Below are 21,895 nucleotides of genomic sequence, written 5' to 3' on the forward strand. Positions count from 1 at the left end.
AAGGACTTGGCCCTTAAGTAACTTGTAATTTTGTAAGCTTTAAAAGGAGTCCCTCTCTAAATGTGCTAGAGTTTAGGGGAGGGGAGATTGTGGTAGGTTGAGTTATCAGGGAAGCCTCCCTGGGGGAGAATAGATTTTGATCTGGGCCTCGACAGATGGGCAAAGCATATGGTTCCACTCCTCCATGTTACTTACCTTTACCCAACACTGGATGAAACATGTTCGTACTGAAAAAACTAATAAGTTCATATCTACACAATTGAGTCTCTTGTTCCACAAAGGCTGAAAGCCACCCACCCCCTTTTTTGTCTGCAACATTGCCTCTGACTGTAGTGTCTAAGTGTTTTGCTCAGCTGGATGTTGCAGGATGGAACACTGCAAAGAAAAAAGAAATCTACCTTCATTTGTAGCCAATTTTAGTTATAAAACTTCATGGCAATGGAAGCCTCTATCAACACTCATAAATAATCTAGGCAAAAAAAATATGTCTCTTCTTTCATAACCTCTCCTGAGATCCTAGGGGAATTTATGAAATTGTCCCAAGGAATTTCTACCAACATTCAGTTTCCTTATCACTAAGGTGGATCTAGTCTTGACAAAGCCGAGGGGAAGGGAGCAAAATGAGGGGGTGCTTCCCTGGCTTGTAAAAGGACAGGGATTATCATATTACCTTCCTTTTATCAGTCCAGTTAGATTTAATTGTTCAGTTGTTTTCACTCATATACAACTCTTTGTGACTCCACTTGGAGTTTTGTTGGCAGAGATAACAGAATGGTTTGCCGTCCCCTTCTCCTGTTTATTTTACAGATGAGGAACTAAAACAGTGACTTGCCCTGGATCACACAGCTTGTAAGTGTCTGAGGCAGGATTTGAACTCATGAAGATGAGTTTTCCTGATTCCAAGCCCAGTGCTCTATCCACTGAGTCACCTAACTGCCCCACAAGTTAAATTTAAGTTAAGGGGAAAATGTCAACAGATACAAACTTGAAGTCTCCAGGAGTTAACTGGCCACTGATGACTGTATGTTATAGGTTATTAAAGAGGAGAAGCCTTAGCCCAGTATGGAGCTAATGAGTCATTGTCCTGCTTCATGGCTTCTTGGGGAAATGGTGTTCTTCCTCCCAGGTCTGGTTCCTGTGACTTGCCTTGTGGTCCTACAATCCCATCTCATATGACAATCTTTCACATGCTTTATTGTAGATCTCAAACTCCAGATAAAATAGTAATAACTGAAATGACAATAGGTTATTTGTTCCTGAAGGCGGGTGCTTTTCTTGAGGAATTTAAGGCCTTATTCTCCATTTAGTCACTAATCTAATCTCCCTGGGCAGCATTTGAACTCCCTGCCTTATCCTTAGCTTACATGCATGCTTGCAAGATTCAGACAGGATTTGGAGACAAAGGGCCATGTCCAGAAGGGACTGGACTATAGAAACCAGTTTCTTTATTCCCATGGAGTTAATGAGAATCAGATTTCTATTGTTTCATAATACTCTCATTAGTAAACCCAATTCTTAGGCCAATCAAGCAGTTACCTTTATAATAAAAATCTTCCCCATCCCAGGACCCAAATAACTATCTTCCCCTATCATCTGCTACCATGTCGATTCCATGAATGATCTGTTCCTTGTGGCAAAGGTAGCCTGTCTATAGGATGTTCTAGTTATATACAAATGCTCCTAGAGGTATTGCAGTATAGTGGAAGACCATTGGACTGGGAACGAGGAAACAAAGGCTTTGGTCCTGGCTCTGCTATGAACCAGTTGTTTTATCTGGAGAAAGAGGTTTCTCCTTTCTGGTTTTCATTCCATCACCTCTCTGTCGGGAGGTGGGTATCATGCGTCATCATTGGTTCTTTGGAATTGTAACTGTCATTGCACTGATACTTGTCTTTCAAAGTTATTTTTCTTTCGTTTCCTTATTAGCCACTTTTATTCTGCCTTTCCAGTCCAAAGATCATTAAAAATTATTTTTCTTTAAAACGATGTTGTCATATAGATTGTTCTGGTTCTGTGCTTCACTGTAACTCATTTCTTATGACACAATAATATTCCATTTCATTTATGTGTCATAATTTGTTTATCTACTTCCCAATAGGTGGAAACCCCTTTAGTTTCCAGGGTTTTCCTACTATAACAAGTTCTACTGTAAATATTTTTGTACATATGGGTCCTTTTCCTTTTCCTTTGATCACGTAGTGAGTATAGGCCTAGTAGTAGTATCATGGTCAAAGGAGGTGCACAGTTTAGTGACTTTTTGTAACCCCCTAATCTTACAAATGAATAAGTGAGGCACAGAGGTTAAATGACTTGCCCAAAGGTACAGGATATAGGATTGTAGCTCAGTTCCTCTGAGTCTAAAAATAGCGCACTTTTTACTGTACCACAGAGATTGTTATCATCACACATTCAACCACTTCTCAGATTGAAGTTTTGATTACTTTATGAGGATTTCCGCCCCCCCCCCAAAAAAAACTAATTTGGAAATGGTAGGTTGTTGTCCTTTGTCTTCAAAGAGGACCAAAGTGACATCACTATGGTAAAGTGAAGTTTCAGTGTGTCCAACTGTGGCTGATCAGACAAATATAAGCTCAGAATGCTCTACCACAGGTTGCGCACAGATAGTCCACGTGAATATTTGGGTTGGATATCCCAAATTTGTGCATCCTGCATTTATTTTGTGCTGTCTCAATTCTGCTTTGCTCAAAGAGCACAGCATCTTTTCTGATGTGGGCACGCTGTGCTGAGTGGTCCTGTGCCAGTGTCTCCCATGTTGCACAGTCAAACCCAAAGTTCTTGAGAGTGTCCTTGTATTGCTTCTTCTCGCCACCATGTGATCGCTTGTCCCATGTGAGTTCTCCATAAAATAGTCTTTTTAACAAACGTACATTTTGCATTCCAACAATGTGGCCAGCCCATTAGAGTTGCACTCTCTGAAGCATAGGAACCTGAGGAATAAATAAGCTAAGCAAACTTTGACAGGAGAATAAAAGGTTGAGAGACAGGTCTGAAGCATAAGGCACTGCATGGGGAAAGCCAGCCTGGGCTTATCAGGGGAGATCTTCATTTAAATCCAATAAATATCTATTAAGCATGGACTGACTACATTCAAGGCACTGGCCTAAGAAATGGAGATGAAAGCATAAAAATGAACTAGGGCATTCATAGGTTAGCTGGGCCTCCCACAGTACTTGTTCTTGATCTGGATTGGAACCCAGGTTTCCTGACTCCAAGTTCGATACTCTTTCCACTACATCCTGGCTCTGATACCCTCTAACTGCATGACCTTGGACAAGTCACCTTGGGTCCTTGGGAATCATTTTCCTCATTTATAAAATTTTGTTGTCCTTGTTTAGTCATGACCAATGCTTTATGACCCTATTTGGGGTTTTCTTGGCAAAGATATTGGAGTGGTTTGCCATTTCCTTTTCCAGCTCATTTTACAGATGAAGGAACTGAGGGAAAGAGGGTTAAGTGACTTGCCCAGGGTAATACAGCTAGTAAGTGTCTGAGGTCAGATTTGAACTGAGATCTTCCTGACTCCAGGCTCAGCACTCTACTGTAGCACCTAGCTGTTCCATCTCTAAAATGGAGATAAATCATTCTCATACTAATGACTTTGCAATGTTTTTGGGAGGAAAGTACTCTGCAAATATCAAAGTACCTTATTAGTGAGTTACTGTTATTATACTACAGAAGTCAATATAAATCTGACTGAGAAAAGTGAGATTTCCATAAAGTCTCCAATTTTACCTAATAGCTAAGTATTTTTCCAACAAATAAGTAATGGACATTTAAACCCATTGCTGATGGCTTATGTTAAAGAAATGAATATTATTCTTTTTAAACATTTGGGCCCTATGCAAAGACATTTTCTTTCTTTTTCTACAGAAGTGATTGTCTAAAAATATGGGAAGCTTTTAAAAATGCATTTATTTCCAAGAACCCATGTGACATTACAGAACAAGATTATCAGCCACTAATGGAATTGGCTGCTCATCCTATACTTTGTAATAAGGTAAGTCACTGTTTGGATTTCATAGACACACATTTATATCCTGAGTGACTCTGGCCAGATCTACTTTTTGCATTATTAATGAAGTCATTTTTGAAAAGAAATCTTAATACTCAGCAACCAAAAAAAGCCAACAGCATTGATGTAGGTAGGAGACATCCCAAAGAGCATGCTTACCTTTAATAGGGCAGGCTACTTTGTGCTAAAGGAGGACTGGGCCTCTATAACAACGGGGACTTCCATGATATGATCTTATAAGGCATGTAGCAATGTCCACCTATGGGAGATATTTTCTGCCATCAGGGAAATAAATATGAGTTATAATATGGAGAAAACCACACTGATTTAGAGAAACATTTCAGTGAAGAATTGCAATAGAAAAATAATTTCATGATCTGGCCCAGATATTATAGTAATCTATATGTATCATCACTCCACTAGAGCTTAAATATCTTCAGGAGAGAGACGATGTCTTATTTCATAATAATAATAACTCATATTTGAATAATGCCTTAAGGCTTTCAAAGTATCCATGAGGTAAGCAGGAGAAATAATACCGTATTTGTTTTATAGATAAAGATGCTGAACTAAGGGTTTTTTAAGCCGGTGTTAGTCTCAAGATTTAAACTCATCTCCCAAGTCCAAGGCAATTTTGTTAGACCATGCTGCCTCTCAAAGAGAAGGACAAAACACTAATTAGGCCTGGGTTGGATACACAAGGCTTATTTTTGACTTCCCTGATACCTATATTCAGTAGGGGCTTAATTAATGTTGGAGGGAGGACAGCCTCTCTAAATCAGCTCTTTAATTCCAGGCCAAAGTATTCTGTAAAATTTCTGTATAGTAGTCTTTCTTCTGCTTTGGGTCTAGCTGTAGGTTCTCCCTTCCTCTGTGATGTTCCCTTTGTCTACTCCAGACCACCACAATCTCTCCCTCCTCTGAAGTCTTTAGTGACTAAATGTGACTAAAATGACTAAAATGAAGCATTTAGTGTCTACAGCTCTCTTTTGACTTATTGTTAATTACCTCCCCACTTGAGACCTTCTTTAGAATGCATTCAGATGCATGCAGCTCCCTTGGGAAGGGAAGGAGAATTGTTTGGGGAATAGTTGGGCCATCTAGCCCTCTCCCATCAGCATTAACTTTATCCCCTTCACTCAGGTAGGTTTTGGAAGCCACAGAGACACAGGGGAGACAAGATTAGGAGCACATAAATTTCATGATGGAGAACTGAGGTCAGTTTGGGGATCAGGGAGGGCAAGTTTGAAATGAAGAACGCTTTTGTTGAGTACCTGGAAGACGGTCACTGAAAGGGGAAAGAAAACTGAAAGACAAATTCCACCCACTTTGTCGTTTTTCCTAGCTCTGTCCTAGTGTCAATCTTTTGATTAATCATTTATCAAATGTGTGACCTTGGACAGGGGACTTAGCCTGACTCAACCTCAGTTTCCTGATTTATAAAATATTTATACTACTTCACTCACAGGATGGTTGTGAGAAAAGTGCTCTGGAAAGTTTAAAAGCGCTACTTACATGCGAGCTATTTTTATTATTGTCTGAAAGGATCAATAGGAGAAACTGATGCTTCTGGTCTTCAAGGTTGATTCACAGAAAAGATTTAGGATTCCTATTCTCTTGACTGAGAGCAGTATAATGGATAGTTCTGCATGACAAACTCCTTCACTCTGGGATTAGGTTCAGAGAAATGTCTAATAAGTGAAAGATCTGTGATTTTCTTGTTTAGAGAGTTCCTTCTATGGAAATGCCCTTGACCAACATATTATGACCCATCTATGTTGTAGAAACCAAGTCTCAGGCAGTTGTCTAAATCATTAAGGGGTTAAATGATGTGTCCAAAGTCACACAGCTATTAAATATTGGAGGCAAGATTTGAACCCAGGCCTATCCACTGTGCCATACTTCCATTATAATTTCAAGAGGAGAGGTCTAAATGCATTATCTTTGGTGTATTACACCCTTCTTAGGGCTCACAACTGTGTATCTGGTTTGGTTCTCTGGCTTAAGACTATTGAAATCTATCCTACCTTTCTCATGTGGCAAAGGGAAATTTTTCCAACCACACCCTCACTACTGTGGTAGAAAACTTAATTAGGACATAGGAGATCTGGGTCCTAACACTCCCTCTACTTCTTAACTAGCCATGTAATCTTGGGCAAGTTATTTAACCAACTCTGTTCTCACAGAATTTTAGAGGTGAAATAGATGGTAGAGATCAACTGGTTCAACTCTTCATTTTATAAGTGAAAAAACTCAGATTCAGAGGGGAAACTGAATCACTCAGGGCAATACAGTGAGTTACCAGTAGAGGTGATGCTAAGTAATGGCTGCCTAATTTTAAAAATAATGATTAAAAAAACCCTAAATCTGTTCAAGAAGTCCTAAGGATCAAAGGAGACAAAAGATGTGAGAGAGTTTAGGGAAAAAAGGTTTGCAAATGCAATTATTCCTGTCGTCCCCACCCCTATCCTCACTAAACATACACCTAACACTCATAGATGTGCCTACCTCCAGAAAACCTGTCATTTCTCATATTCAGTTGCCTACTAATAATGACTACAATCTTAATGTGTCAGTGTGTCACAGAGCACTTGGAATCAGTAAGACCTCGGTTCAAATCCTCCCCTCAGGCACTTAACAGCTGTGTGACCCTGTGCAAATCACCCAACCCTTCTTTGCCTCAGTTTATTCAACAGTAAATTGTTAGACCAGATGACCTCTGAAGTCCCTTGCAGTGTTCAACTGTGGGACCAAAGTTGAAAGGCATCTTAGATCTCACAGTATAAATTCCCAACCAAGGCAGGAATATCCTTTACAATATCTATGACTGATGGCTATCTAACCACTCAACATGAAGACTTCATAGGCTTAATTGTGTCAAATAATAACAACAATAATGATATTTACACAGTACTTTAAGACTTGAAAAGTGCTTTACAAATATTATTTTACTTGATCCTCACAACAACCTTGTAAAGTAGGGGCTATCATTATAGGTGAGAAAACTGAGGCACAGAGAGGTTAAGTAACTTTCCTAGTATCACACAACTTGGTAAGTGTCTGAGGTTGGATTTGAACTCAGATCTTCCAGACTGTCGGTACTAAGAATATTTTCCTTAAATTGAACCCAAATCTGCTTCTCTATAATTTCTATTTATTGGTTATATTGCTGCCTTCTAGAGAAATAAGTCTTTCACAAGGCAACCCTTTATATATTTCAAGATCAAAATCACATACACTTAAGTTTTCTGAGTTCAATATTTCCAACTGTCCATGTGTTTCCTCTTAGGATGTAGTGATTTGGTCCTTTCATGGTCCTAGTCACTCTTCCATGGATGTGTTGCAGTTTGCCAATATCTTTCTTAAGACATCCAGATATGAACCCAGTAATCTAGATGGGATCAGACCTGAACTTCATATTTTAGATGGGATTGACTGGTGAAAATGACAAGACAGATAGGGATAGACCAATTGCCTCTTCTTTCTTAGACCCTCCTTTGGAGCAAAACCAGTGAGCTGGCCCATAAGTATACCAAAGTCCAGGGCAATTTACTTACTCTGGAGGACACGTTGCTGGGCTACATGGCTGATGGACTCACATGGTGTGGAAGCCCTTCAAATTCAGGTGAGAGTTTTCACATTTTAATTAACTTAGGAATATTCAGGATGAATGAGGTTCAGTAGATAGCATGGAAAGATGCAAATCTTACCATATCACGACTTACTCATGGCAGCTTCACCTGCCTGCTAGCTCCTCTTTGCGCCTACAGCTCTTCGTTGGGTTGAGTGACAATACTGTTAGTATTGCAGCAGTCTAAACAAACTATGCAAGTCTGCTTTCAGAAGTATACTAACAGTGTATGTGTCCTGAGAATTCTAGGCTTGCAATGCTCAAGAGATAAATGCTTATCCATTTGCCACTAGTGAATATGTTGCTACTGTTTACCTTTTAGGTGGCATGACGAGAAGAATGATACCATGTCATGTGATGATTATGCCATGAAAAGTTATAAACTGATATTTGGATTGGGGGAAAAAACAGAGTGCGATGATTACGCAGTGAAATATGGTATTAACCCCAGTTTGCAAATAAGGAAACTGAGGTTTAGAGAAGTAAATCAACTTGCTCTTGGGTTACAAAGTCAATGTTGGGGTTGAATGGTACAGACTCCAGTGTTCTCTCCCCTGTAACAGAATTATTTTTAATCTTAGGTCTTAGAGTAACATCTGTTACATATGCTCAGCTCCCCATGCTCTTGCAAAAAAAAAATTTCAGTTTTCATCATTCCCAGAACTCCTCTTCTTAAAATTCATTTTCTCACATTGCCACCCTGACTCCTGATTGCCTCTTTCTCACCTAAGGCTGCCCTAAGTGATGGATTTTTCCACACTTTATGAATTTTGTTTCTATATTCTGATTTTTAGAAGGCTTCCTCTAAAAATTTAGTATTTAAAATTTTTAGAAGGTTTCTTGGATGGTTTATTTTGTTGGATCTATTCACATGATTCAGAATCATCTCTTAGAGATGGAAGAGATCATTTAGTTCAGCCTTCTCAGTGAAGGTACTGAATCCCAGAGAGGTTAGGTTGTTAATACAAGGTCACATCGCTAGGTAGTTACAGAAGTAGAATTAGTACCCAGGTCTCTTGGATTCTTGTGCTGCCTCTCTTATCTTTCATATTTTTTCCTACGATTTTGTTTTTGAGCAACTTAAGGGGGGAAACGATGGAGACTAAGCCCCAATATTATTGATTGAGTCTTGGATCTGGAGTCAGGAGTACCTGATATTCCAACACTTTTTAGCTGTACGACTCTGGGCAAGTTATTTAACCTCCCTGGGACTCAGTTTTCCCATCTATAAAATGAGATGGTGGTCCTTGGTGGGCTTCAAGACCCCTTCTAGCTCTAATGAGTTTTACCTCTTTTATATGAAGTCAAATATTGGGCTTTGATGTGTTTTCATGCTGTAACTCCAGTTTTTAGTTTGTTAAATAAAAGCTTTTATAAAAAAGAAAACCAGTCCTTAATTCTGGAGGTTTGGAATTAGAGCTTCCTCACCCATCAAAGGGTGGGAAGTGGGGAGGGAAGACATGACTTCTATGTGGAAGGGAAGACACAACAGTCAAAAAGGTAAGACTTTCTGTTAAAGGAGGAGCTATAGGCGATTTTTCACAGTTTAAGCCTGACATCATGACCCTGTATACAGCTCATCTGAGATATTCCCGTTTATTTCTGCATTTTAATTCTCATGATGCCTCCTTCATTTTGCCAGGTGTCACAGCTAATGCCATTCTTAATAAAACCTTGCAAATTAGAAAATCCCTAAAGCAGGTAGAGATGATTTATAGCAACAATAAGTCCAGTTTACAAAAGTGAGGCTTGGAAAGCATTTTTAAACTTTTTAATGATAAATATTTGATGGTTGATTAAAAGTTCACTGAACTGTAATTATCTGGTAACACTTTCAGTTTTTTTTCCTGGTATTAGGGAAATAAAAATGAAATATTTTGATTGAATGGTGAAATTGTTTATTTCACTACCTGAGAAATTGGTTGCTTTTTATTTTAAAGGATGTATTCATCGATGATTGTTTTTCAACTGATTTTTAAAATAATTCAACTTCATTTTTCAAAGATAATTGTTTCCATCTTCTAGTCTGACTTCAGTACAAATTTGCTAGAATTTGTGGGAGGAAAATACTCTATCTCTGTTGGCAGGTCACATCCCCACATTTCTTCATTTTAGGTTTATACTCCACCTTCTATCAAAGAAGGTTTTGAGGTATTCTTTTGAATAGCCTCCTAGGAGTGAGAGCTAGCAGGTACATCACACATTATCTTGTACATTTTCCTAATTTGACAGTGGAGGAAACTGAGGACCAGAGAGGAAGAATCACCTGCCCTAGGTCACACAGATAGCAAGAGGCAGAGCTGGGCTTCAGACTGAGCTATTCTGACTCCAAATCTCTTTTCCCTCGACATTCAATGTCTCTGCCTAATGTGAAGATATAATTTACAGTTCCATAGATTTTCAAGGTTTATAAAGCACATTTCTCATGTCAACCCTGTTCAATAAGTAATGTGCTATTATTGTTGTTAAGTTTTTTAATCATGTCCAACTATTTGGGAACCTTTTTGGGGTTTTCTTGGCAAAGATACTGGAATAGTTTGCTATTTCCTTCTCTAGTTATTCTTACAGATGAGGAACTGAGGCAAACAGGGTTGAGTGACTTACCCAAGATTACACAGCTCGTAAGGATCTGAGACCTAATTTGAACTCAGGTCTTTCTAACTCCAGGCAGGTCACTATCCACTGTACCACCCAGCTACTTAACCATCTTCACTTTAAAGATGAGGAAACTGAGACACAAAATGCTTAAACACTTGGACCCAGTTACATGGGTAATGTGTTGGCATGGAGATCTTGGCACAAATTTTCAGATACCAAATCTAGCACTCCATCCATTACCTCATGTTGATATATGTTAGGAAAGAGATTCAATGGCTAATGACAATACCTGGATAATGTCGATATTGGGTTAGCTGGAGTAGCCCTGAAGAAATTTTACAAGGGTCTACAAGAAGCAAAACATTTCATTCCACAGTCAGAGATTAGGCTTAAAACATAAAACCCTAGGAGAGGTAACAAACTGAATTCAGTTCCAGCTGAGATATAGACAGCTAATATCAAAGTTTTTCTGAGAACAAGATCTGGTAGAATGAGGAGAGAAAAAAAAATCTGGCAACTGGGAACCTAAAAATCATAACTGGCATAGACTGGTGAGCAAAGTGTACAGAAAGGACAGCCTGTGAATGATGGAGACAAGTTCATCTATCTCAAAGTTATGTCACAGGACAATCCTGGCAAGGGATCGCTATGAGCAACGAGGCTTTGTTCTTTTGACCCAATTAGGGGCTAGTGTAGGTGTAGTGTAGCTGGTCTTTCTATTTCAAGCTTACTTAGAGGGAATGTTCAGAAAAAAATATTTCCCCAAATGATGACTCAAGTATTGTCACTGTGTTTCTATCTAGATCTTGGATAATAAGTTGAATGCTTGGCCAGGATTCCAGGAGGCACTTAGTTGGATTGGGCCAACATTTGTCCACTTTCAATATTCCTTTCATATCCACTTGTCAGGAATGTGGTCTGAAGGTTTCTCTGTCATTATTGCATTGTGGTAGCACCATGAAACATGTTTTATAATCTCTCCTTTCATCTTCCTTTTTTTGCACAAAATATCTTTTTCAGAAATAAACTATGAATCTTGCCCACACTGGCGTGAATGTGCCAACAACCCTAGCTCAATATTTTGGAAATTGGCATCCAGAACTGTAAGTACTTTGTTTTAGTCATAGCTTCAGAAGGTCATCAACAGAGTATTGGACTTAAAAGTTAGAAAATCTGGTTTCTGAGTCCTGGCTCAGATGCTAACAAATTGTCCTGGACAAATCCCTTCAGAGCCTCAGTCTCCCCATACATAAAATGGAGCTAATCATATTTGCCTAATCTAAGCTACTGTGAGATAATATCTTTGTAAGCTGTAAAGTACTATATAATTGGAGCTGTGAGAATAACCATAGATTTAGAGCTGGAAATGACCTTAGAGATTGAGTCCAATCCCCTCATTTTGAAGATGAATAAACTGGGGCTAAGGGAGGATAAGTGATTTGCCAAGGTCACACAGGTAGTCAGTGGCAGAGCATAGATTGGAATCCTGGTCTTCCAGCTTGAAATCCAGCATGCTATGCACTACAAATTGCTTTCTCCTTCAAATGACCACTCACCAATGTCAGTAATGTCAGTGAATTATTGTTATCATGTGATCTCAATCACCCAGAACCATGTTCAGGTTACCTTCCTAGTCCAAAGATGATTCTTCTTGGAAGAGTAAAGAAAAACAAAATGAGAGTTCAGTGGTTAAACCCTATCACTGCTATCCACTACAATTACCTCATTTACTTTTTGCTCTGGTCGTATTTTTTCTTTAATCCTTTTCTTTTTTGTTTCCCCCCCTTTGGAAGATACTTTTTTTTTATTTTTATTTTTTATTAATTAAATTTATTTATTGAACTTTTAACATTCATTTTCACAAAATTTTGGGTTACAAATTTTCTCCCCTTTTATCCCCTCCCCTCCCCAAACACCAAGCATTCTAATTGCCCCTATGACCAATCTGCTCTCTCTTCTATCATCCCTCCCTTCCCTTGTCCCCATCTTCTCTTTTGTCCTGTAGGGCCAGATAGCTTTCTATACCCCTTTACCTGTATTTCTTATTTCCTAGTGGCAAGAACATTACTCGACAGTTGATCCTAACACTTTGAGTTCCAACTTCTTTACCTCCCTCCCTCTCCACACCTTCCCTTTGGAAGGCAGGCAATTCAATATAGGCCAAATCTGTGTAGTTTTGCAAATGACTTCCATAATAGTTGTGTTGTATAAGACTAACTATATTTCCCCCCATCCTATCCTGTCCCCCATTACTTCTATTCTCTTTTGATCCTATCCCTCCCCATGAGTGTCGACCTCAAATTGCACCTTCCTCCCCATGCCCTCCCTTCTATCCTCCCCCTCACCCTGCTTATCCCCTTATCCTCCACTTTCCTATATTGTAAGATAGGTTTTCATACCAAAATGAGTGTGCATTTTATTCTTTCCTTTAGTGGAATGTGATGAGAGTAGACTTCATGTTTTTCTCTCACCTCCTCTCTTTATCCCTCCACTAATGAGTCTTTTGCTTGCCTCTTTTATGAGAGATAATTTGCCCCATTCCATTTCTCCCTTTCTCCTCCCAATATATTTCTCTCTCACTGCTTGATTTCATTTTTTTTTCAAAGATATGATCCCATCCTCTTCAATTCACTCTGTGCACTCTGTCTCTATGTGTGTGTGCGTGTGTGCATGTGTGTGTGTAATCCCACCCAGTACCCAGATACTGAAAAGTTTCAAGAGTTACAAATATTGTCTTTCCATGTAGGAATGTAAACAGTTCAACTTTAGTAAGTCCCTTGTGACTTCTCTTTGCTGTTTGCCTTTTCATACTTCTCTTCATTCTTGTGTTTGAAAGTCAAATTTTCTTTTCAGCTCTTGTCTTTTCATCAAGAATGCTTGAAAATCCTCTATTTCACTGAAAGACCAATTTTCCCCTGAAGTATTATACTTAGTTTTGCTGGGTAGGTGATTCTTGGTTTTAGTCCTAGTTCCTTTGACTTCTGGAATATCCTATTCCATGCCCTTCGATCCCTTAATGTAGAGGCTGCTAGATCTTGTGTTATCCTGATTGTAATTCCACAATACTTGAATTGTTTCTTTCTAGCTGCTTGCAATATTTTCTCCTTGACCTGGGAACTCTGGAATTTGGCCACAATGTTCCTAGGAGTTTCTCTTTTTGGATATCTTTCAGGCGGTGTTCTGTGGATTCCTTGAATATTTATTTTTCCCTCTGGTTCTAGAATCTCAGGGCAGTTTTCCTTGATAATTTCATGAAAGATGATGTCTAGGCTCTTTTCTTGATCATGGTTTTCAGATAGTCCCATAATTTTTAAATTGTCTCTCCTGGATCTATTTTCCAGGTCAGTTGTTTTTCCAATGAGATATTTCACATTCTCTTCCATTTTTCCATTCTTTTGGTTTTGTTTTGTGATTTCTTGCTTTCTCATAAAGTCATTAGCCTCCATCTGTTCCATTCTAATTTTGAAAGAACTATTTTCTTCAGTGAGCTTTTGAATCTCCTTTTCCATTTGGCTGATTCTGCTTTTGAAAGCATTCTTCTCCTCATTGGCTTCTTGAACCTCTTTTGCCAATTGAGTTAGCCTATTTTTCAAGGTGTTATTTTCTTCAACATTTTTTTGGGTCTCCTTTAGCAGGGTGTTTACTTGTTTTTCATGCTTTGACTTCATGTCTCTCATTTCTCTTCCCAGCTTTTCCTCCACCTCTCTAACTTGATTTTCAAAATTCTTTTTGAGCTCTTCCATGGCCTGAGCCCATTGGGTGGGCTGGGACACAGAAGCCTTGACTTCTGTGTCTTTGCCGGATGGTAAACATTGTTCTTCCTCATCAGAAAGGAAGGGAGGAAATGCCTGTTCACCAAGAAAGTAACCTTCTATAGTCTTATTTCTTTTCCCTTTTCTGGGCATTTTCCCAGCCAGTGACTTGACCTCTGAATATTCTCCTCACACCCACCTCGCCTCCTGATCCTCCCAGCCAGCATTTGGGGTCTGAGATTCAAATGCTGCTTCCAGGCTTAGGGCTTTTGGCGGGGACAGGGCTGCTATTCAGTGTGAGATTAAGTTCAGGTGCTCAGGTTGGGGCAGGGCCGCCTCTCAGGCTCAGTTCCCTCAGGGGGTCTATGCACAGATCCTCACCAATGGATCCAGGCTCCTGCCTGCTTGGGGAGCCCTGGTCTGCCGCTGCCTCTCAGCTTCTGCCTCCCGAGGCACCCCACTCCCCTCTCGACCCGCCAAAGAGACTCTCTCACCAACCCCCGTCACCTGTGGGTGGAGGGACTTGTGCGGCCACTGGAGATCCCGTCCCTGAAGCCTGCTTGGATCTGTTCCTCTCAGTGCCGCGGCCGCGGCAGGTCTGAGCTGGTCTCCGCGTCTGCAGCGCGACGGACCTTTTGCGAGAGGTTTGCAGGTCCCTCTGAAACAGAAATCTCCTTCGCTCCACTGTTCTGTGGCCTCACTGCTCCAGAATTCGCCATGAGTTACTTTATATGGATGTTCTATGGGTTGTGGGTTCGGAGCTATGTGTATTTGCGTCCTTCTACTCCGCCATCTTGGCTCCGCCCCCTAATCCTTTTCTTACAACACAGTTAAAACCAATAAAACAAGAAAGTAAAAACAAAAACAAAACCCCAAAACATAAAAACACAAAACCAAACCATGTTTTGTTGTCTTTAGCATTCATTTCCAGCCTCAGCTCATCCTGGGATTTTGAGTTTCTGGTGCGATTCTTAAGGAAAGTACAGTATACTCTTCTTTCACATTCATTCTCAGTTTCCTTCCTTTTCTTCCATCTTCTAAGCATATCTTTCTACCAAATGGATTTTGCTATTATTTTATCAAGTTCCATAAAGCATCCCTTTGGTGATTTGATTAGTATCTCATTAAGAGTACAAATTATATTTGGCAATATTTTCATCTTTTGTATATTAGCAACGCCCAACCATGAGCACTAAATGCTTCTTCAGGTATTTAAATTGTTCTTTTTATCATTAAGAAGTACTCTGTACATAAATTTATGCAGTTTTTGTGTGCTTGCTGATTTGACTTGCCCCAGACTTTGCATGTGGAAACCCCATGCCAGGGGCTTTGATGCTAATGAACAATAAATCCCTTTCTTTGATATTGACTCTTGGTACTCTTTTCTGCTGTTCACTGAATGTTGTACCTGCTGCTCTCTATGGCACAAAAGAAAGAAAATCAACATTTTGAGTTAGAGGGGATTTTAGTGCCATGACATCCCTGACAAATGGTGATCCAGTCTCTGCTTCAAAGACCTCCAGTGAAGGGGAACTCATCATCTCCCAAGGCTGTCTGCTGCATTTATGAATTGCTATAATTGGGGGGAAGCTTTTCCTTTTTGCTCAAGCCTAAATTTGCCTCTTTACAATTTCCATTAAGTGCTTCTGGTTTTGTCCCCTGGGTGCCAAACAGAAAAGGTCTAATACCTTTTGTATACGTCAGCCCTTCAAATATTTGAAGATAGCTATCATATGAAACTTCCTTAATTCGTTCAATCCAGCTTTGTAAGATGTGAACTCCAGGTCCTTCAGTACCCTGGTTGCTTTCCTCTGGATTGTTCCTGCTTATCAATAGCTCTCTTAGGTTGTAGTGTCCAGAGCTGAACAAAGTATTTCATATTTGGTCTGATCAAGGTACCCTACAGGGGGGCTCCTTGTTCCAGGAAGCAATGACTCTCTACATGCTGAAAATTGCACCAGCTTTTAGGGGCTGGACCATGACATCTTTCCATCTCACTAAAATCTTCAGATTCTTTTCAAACAAAATGCTATCTATCCTGTAATTATGAAGCTGCTTTTGTCATCCCTATTAAATTTCATCTTATTAGATTCAGTCCAACAGTATAGTCCTGTCTTTGTCCTTCTTGATTCTGACTCTCTCATCCAGTGTGCTAGTTTTCCTTCCCAGTTTTGTGTCATCTGACAATTTGATGAGCATATGATTTATGCCTTTATTAAAATTATTGACAAAACTATTAACAGCATAAGATTAAGCAAAGAGGTCAGAAGCGCTCCAGTGGAAAACCTGCCAACTTGACAGTGAACCTTAATGACTATTCGCTGATCAGAACTACTCACACTATTCAAAATCTTTATAATTAGTGTACTGTCTAGTCAACCTCTCTCCATGTTTTTCCTTAAAAAAAAAAATCAAGTTAAATAAATAATCAAATTAATTAAAATTATTTTTAATTTACATTTATTTTCTGTCATTTCTTCATCTTTTTCATGAGAATAATGTGAGAATTTGTAACATGTCTTTCTAAAATATAGTTAAACTCTACAGTTTTCCAATAAATGGAGTGGAACTATTGCTGGTTCTGTGTAGTCATCATATGCTGTTCTAAATGTTCACTCACCTAGCATCTTTTTAATGATCCATTCTAGGGTTTTCCCAAGAATTAATATGAAACTTATTGCAGTGCCTATAGTAACAAGCAGATAATACCTTTGTGGGCATTCCTTTCTTCATTCTTTTTTCAGTTTTCATGTTTCTTGATCATATTAAAAAGAATACATGTAAATATGCTTTTGCTCACACTTAGATCTACTTTTCTTTTGGATAAGGAGCATCATTCCCACATTTTATTCCATTCACCAAAAGTCTCAGATACTATAATCTTAGAGAATTTTTCATTTCCCACATCTGCCTTTCCCTTTTCCATTCCCTTCCTTCTATTAAAAGCAGTGGTAAAAATGCCACCTGTGCCCTGAAGTCTTCAGGTCTTTTTTTTTTTTTAACCTATGACTACATAGTTCTCAGCAAAGCTTTACAGGCTCTTTTTGGTGATATAACTTTTCCAAATTTGTTTCACCAGAAATGGGTAGCAGACACCAGCATTAACAAGTCTTGGGGAACTTTTCTCACTTACCCTGAGATGACAACAAAATTCTTTCTTGTCTGTATTGCCCCAGAAATCCTCAGCAACTAACCAGTCACTAACCACTCTTATTTACTTCTATGTCCTGTCATCAATTTTTGGAGGACCTCTTACCTGGTACATGCAAATCATATTTCTTTTTTTTTTAATTTTTTATTTTTTTAATGTTTAACAATCACTGCCATACAATTGCGATTTTATCCCTCCCCACCCACCCCCCACTACCTCCCTCCCTCCCCACGACTGCATACAATTCTGTATAGATTCTACATATACTTTCCTATTGAGTATATTTTCACTATAGTCATGCTATGTAGTCAGACTAAGATAAATGAAAGAATCCGTATAACAAATCAGAACATGATACACAAACAGATACACATACACAAACATGATCTGCTACATTATGTGAGTGACTTCCATATTTCTCTCTCTGAGTGTGGAAGGCATTTTGCCTTGAGGTCCACCATTGGGATTTTTTTTTTTTCAGAAGTTCTTGTGTTATTACAAAAATCTAAGTCTACCAGAAAAAACTCTCACACACTGTGGTTGTTGCTGTGCATAAAGTTCTCCTGGTTCTGCTCCTTTCACTCAGCATCAGGTCATATAAGTCCTTCCAGGCCTCTCTGAAGTCTTCTTGTTCATCATTTCTTATGGCACAATAGTACTCCATTACATTCATATACCACAATTTATTCAGCCATTCCCCAATTGATGGACATCCCCCTGACTTCCAGTTTTTGGCAACTACATAGAGTGCTGCTATAAATATTTTTGTACATGTGGGACCCTTTCCCATTTTTATGATCTCTTGGGGATATAGTCCTAGTAGCGATATTGCTGGGTCAAAGGGTATGCACATTTTTGTAGCCCTTTGGGCATAGTTCCAAATTGCTCTCCAGAATGGTTGGATGCGCTCACAGCTCCACCAACAATGAATTAGTGTTCCAACTCTCCCACATCCTCTCCAGCATTTATCATTTTCTTGTTCTGTCATGTTTGCCAATCTTATAGGTGTGATGTGGTACCTCAGAGTTGTTTTGATTTGCATCTCTCTAACCAATAGTGATTTAGAGCATTTTTTCATATGATTATAGATAGCTTTAATTTCTTCCTCTGAAAATTGCCTGTTCATATCCTTTGACCATTTATCAATTGGGGAATGACTTGTATGATTATACATTTGGGTCAGTTCTCTATATATTCTAGAAATGAGGCCTTTATCCCCGAGCTTAGCTGTAAAAATTTTTTCCCAATTTACTACATCCCTCCGGATTTTGGTTGCATTGGGTTTGGTTGTGCAAAAACTTCTCAGTTTAATGTAATCAAAGTTATCCATTTTGCATTTCATAATGCATTCTATCTCTCCTTTAGTAAAGAATTCTTCCCTTCTCCATAGATCTGATAAATACACTATTCCTTGCTTCTCCAGTTTATTCATGGTATCAATCTTTATACCTAAATCATGTACCCATTTGGACTTTATTCTTGTGTACGGTGTCAGGTATGGGTCTATGCCTAATTTCCGCCACACTGTTATCCAGTTTTCCCAGCAATTTTTATCAAACAATGAGTTCTTATCCCAGAAGCTGGGGTCCTTGGGTTTATCAAACAGAAGGTTGCTATATTCCTTGCCTACTGCATCTTGAGTGCCAAGTCTATTCCACTTGTCTACCTCTCTGTTTCTTAGCCAATACCAAGTGGTTTTGATAATTGCTGCTTTACAGTACAGTTTAAGGTCTGGTAGCGCTAGGCCACCTTCCCAGGCATTTCTTTTCATTAGTCCCTTTGATATTCTGGACCTTTTGTTTTTCCAAATGAATTTTGATATTATTTTGTCCAGCTCTAGAAAGTAATTGTCTGATAGTTTAATTGGTATGGCACTAAATAAGTATATTAATTTGGGTAGAATTGTCATTTTTATTATATTAGCACGGCCTACCCATGAGCAACTAATGTTTTTCCACTTACTTAAATCTGACTTTATTTGTGCAAAAAGTGTTTTGTAATTGTGTTCATATAGTCCCTGGGTTTGTTTTGGCAGGTAGACTCCTAAGTATTTTATACTGTCTACCCTAACTTTAAATGGGATTTCTCTTTCTATCTCTTGCTGTTGAACTTTGTTGCTAATATATAGGAATGCAGAAGATTTGTGTGGGCTTATTTTGTACCCTGCAACTTTGCCAAAGTTGTTTATTAATTCAAGTAATTTTTTACTTGAATCTCTGGGATTCTCTAGGTAAATCATCATATCATCTGCAAAGAGTGATAACTTAGTTTCTTCTTTGGCTATTCTAATTCCTTGAATATCTTTATCTTGTCTAATTGCTACAGCTAACATTTCTAGTACCATATTGAATAATAGTGGTGATAATGGACAACCTTGTTTCACCCCTGATCTTATTGGGAATGCATCTAGCTTATCCCCATTGCATATAATGCTTGCTGAAGGTTTTAGATAGATACTGCTTATTATTTTATGGAAAGTTCCCTTTATTCCTACATTCTCCAATGTTTTTAGTAGGAATGGATGTTGTATTTTGTCAAAAGCTTTTTCTGCATCTATTGAGATAATCATGTGGTTTTTGTTAGCTTTGTTGTTGATGTGATCGATAATGCTAATAGTTTTCCTAATATTGAACCAGCCCTGTAGTCCTGGTATGAATCCTACCTGATCATAATGTATTAATCTCGTGATAAGCTGCTGTATTCGTTTTGCTAGAATCTTATTTAAAATTTTTGCATCTATATTCATTAGGGAAATTGGTCTATAATTTTCTTTCTCTGTTTTGTCTCTTCCTGGTTTGGGTATCAAAACCATATTTGTATCATAGAAAGAATTTGGGAGGACTCCTTCTTCCCCAATTTTCAAGAATATTGTATGTAGTATTGGAATTAACTGTTCTTTAAATGTTTGATAGAATTCACTTGTGAATCCATCTGGCCCTGGAGATTTTTTCCTAGGGAGTTCATTGATGGCTTGTTCAATTTCTTTTTCTGAGATGGGGTTGTTTAAGTATTCAACTTCCTCTTCTGTTAATCTGGGCAATTTGTATTTTTTAAAATATTCATCCATCTCATTTAGATTGTCGAATTTGTGGGCATAAAGTTGGGCAAAGTAGTTTCTAATTATTGTTTTAATTTCCTCCTCATTGGAGGTGAGTTCACCCCTTTCATTTTTAATGTTAGTAATTTGGTTTTCTTCTTTCTTTTTTTTGATCAGATTAACCAAAGGTTTATCAATTTTATTAGTTTTTTCATAAAACCAACTATTGGTTTTATTTATTAATTCAATAGTTTTCTTAATTTCAATTTTATTAATCTCTCCTTTGGTTTTCAGTATTTCTAATTTGGTATTTACTTGGGGATTTTCAATTTGTTCTTTTTCTAGCTTTTTCAACTGCAAGCCTAAGTCATTGATCTCCTCTTTCTCTATTTTATTTATGTAAGCATTCAGAGATATAAAACTTCCCCTAATAACTGCTTTTGCAGTGTCCCATAAGTTTTGGTATGTTGTCTCACTATTGTCATTCTCTTGAATGAAGTTGTTGATTGTTTCTATGATTTCTTCTTTAACCCAATCCTTCTTTAGAATTAGATTAGCAAATCATATTTCTTGTAGCAAAGAAATTTCTTCCTCCTAAGAGAGTATAGTTCCATCTCTATAGGAAGAAGTATAATAACTATTACTTAGCTCCAATTATTCAAGGATCTTTCTTCTTCCCTTCCTTCTCTGTAGCACATTCTACCCTTCAACTTTCTGATACATAAGAGAATTTCCCCTTGTTCTTTATTCTCTTTTATTTCATTTCCTCAATGCAGCAATTTTTTCTGCTCCTTGTCCTTAAAGATCTAGAGAGTTGAGATTTGTTCCTTTGAACCTGTCCCTTTCTCCCATTCTACCTAATATTTATACACAGTGTTGTCTGGATAGCAACATAACCATGCCATACACTCAGTAGGTGCCAGATTCCCTCTGAATTTGTTCAAAGCAAACCATCACTTTATTTTACTAGCTCTCCTGACTAACTTTTGTGACTAATTGTTAGGGTAAACTTTCATGCCTGTTAATTGGGCTGGGTTTTCAGGTATTAGGGGTTCCTGAGCAAGGCTTAATTTATGTAGAGTGGACTCCTTGCCTTTTCTGGAGGTGAGACAGAACAATTTGCCTTTCATTGGCAGTTTACATATTCTTGCAGTTCCCTGACACAGACAAGAATAATCTGCAATCCAGTTATCTCTTTAGCTCTCCCCAACCTTGTCTCACATTTCCCCCAATCTCCAGATATCTCCCTGTTTTCTCCTGGCCACTATACTCTCCAACATTAAACACAAAAAAACAAGCAAACAACCAAAAACCTCTTCCATCACAAATACTATGAATTGATACCCTTTTTTCTAAACATAAGTTGAATTGGAAGGCAATAGTCAAGCTGTCAGTAATGGTCTCAAAAAGATCATGAGAGACTGCTCTCTGTACTCCATCTTACCAGGACTTTTGTCTGATCTAGACAGAAGTACAAAAACCCATCTTTCTATAATCTGGACCCTTCTTCAATTATGAGCCTCCTGATGAAATACAGACCTCACAGCAGAAAAGGTGCTAGACTTGGAGTCAGGAGAGACTTGTGTTTAAATCCTTCCTCCAACATCTACTGGATATGTGACAATGGGCATGTCACTTAGCCTTTTTTTTTTTTTTGAACCTCAATTTCTTCATCAGTAAAAACAGTGTCTAA

The 21,895-nt window shown here is 38.4% G+C and overlaps 1 protein-coding gene across 3 annotated transcripts in view; it reads left to right on the plus strand.

The window, feature by feature from the left end:
* Positions 1 to 21,895, plus strand: part of CD38 (CD38 molecule) — a 133,955-nt gene that overhangs the window by 49,619 nt on the left and 62,441 nt on the right. For all 3 annotated transcript variants that reach the window (XM_072620303.1, XM_072620305.1, XM_072620306.1), the window contains exons 2-4: positions 3,892 to 4,018; positions 7,523 to 7,658; positions 11,283 to 11,365. In XM_072620303.1, the coding sequence (XP_072476404.1) occupies positions 3,892 to 4,018; positions 7,523 to 7,658; positions 11,283 to 11,365 (346 nt within the window). The remainder of the gene's footprint in view (positions 1 to 3,891; positions 4,019 to 7,522; positions 7,659 to 11,282; positions 11,366 to 21,895) is intronic.

The sequence above is a fragment of the Notamacropus eugenii genome, chromosome 6 (genome assembly GCF_028372415.1).
Source record: "Notamacropus eugenii isolate mMacEug1 chromosome 6, mMacEug1.pri_v2, whole genome shotgun sequence".
In the NCBI taxonomy this organism is placed as follows: Eukaryota; Metazoa; Chordata; class Mammalia; order Diprotodontia; family Macropodidae; genus Notamacropus; species Notamacropus eugenii.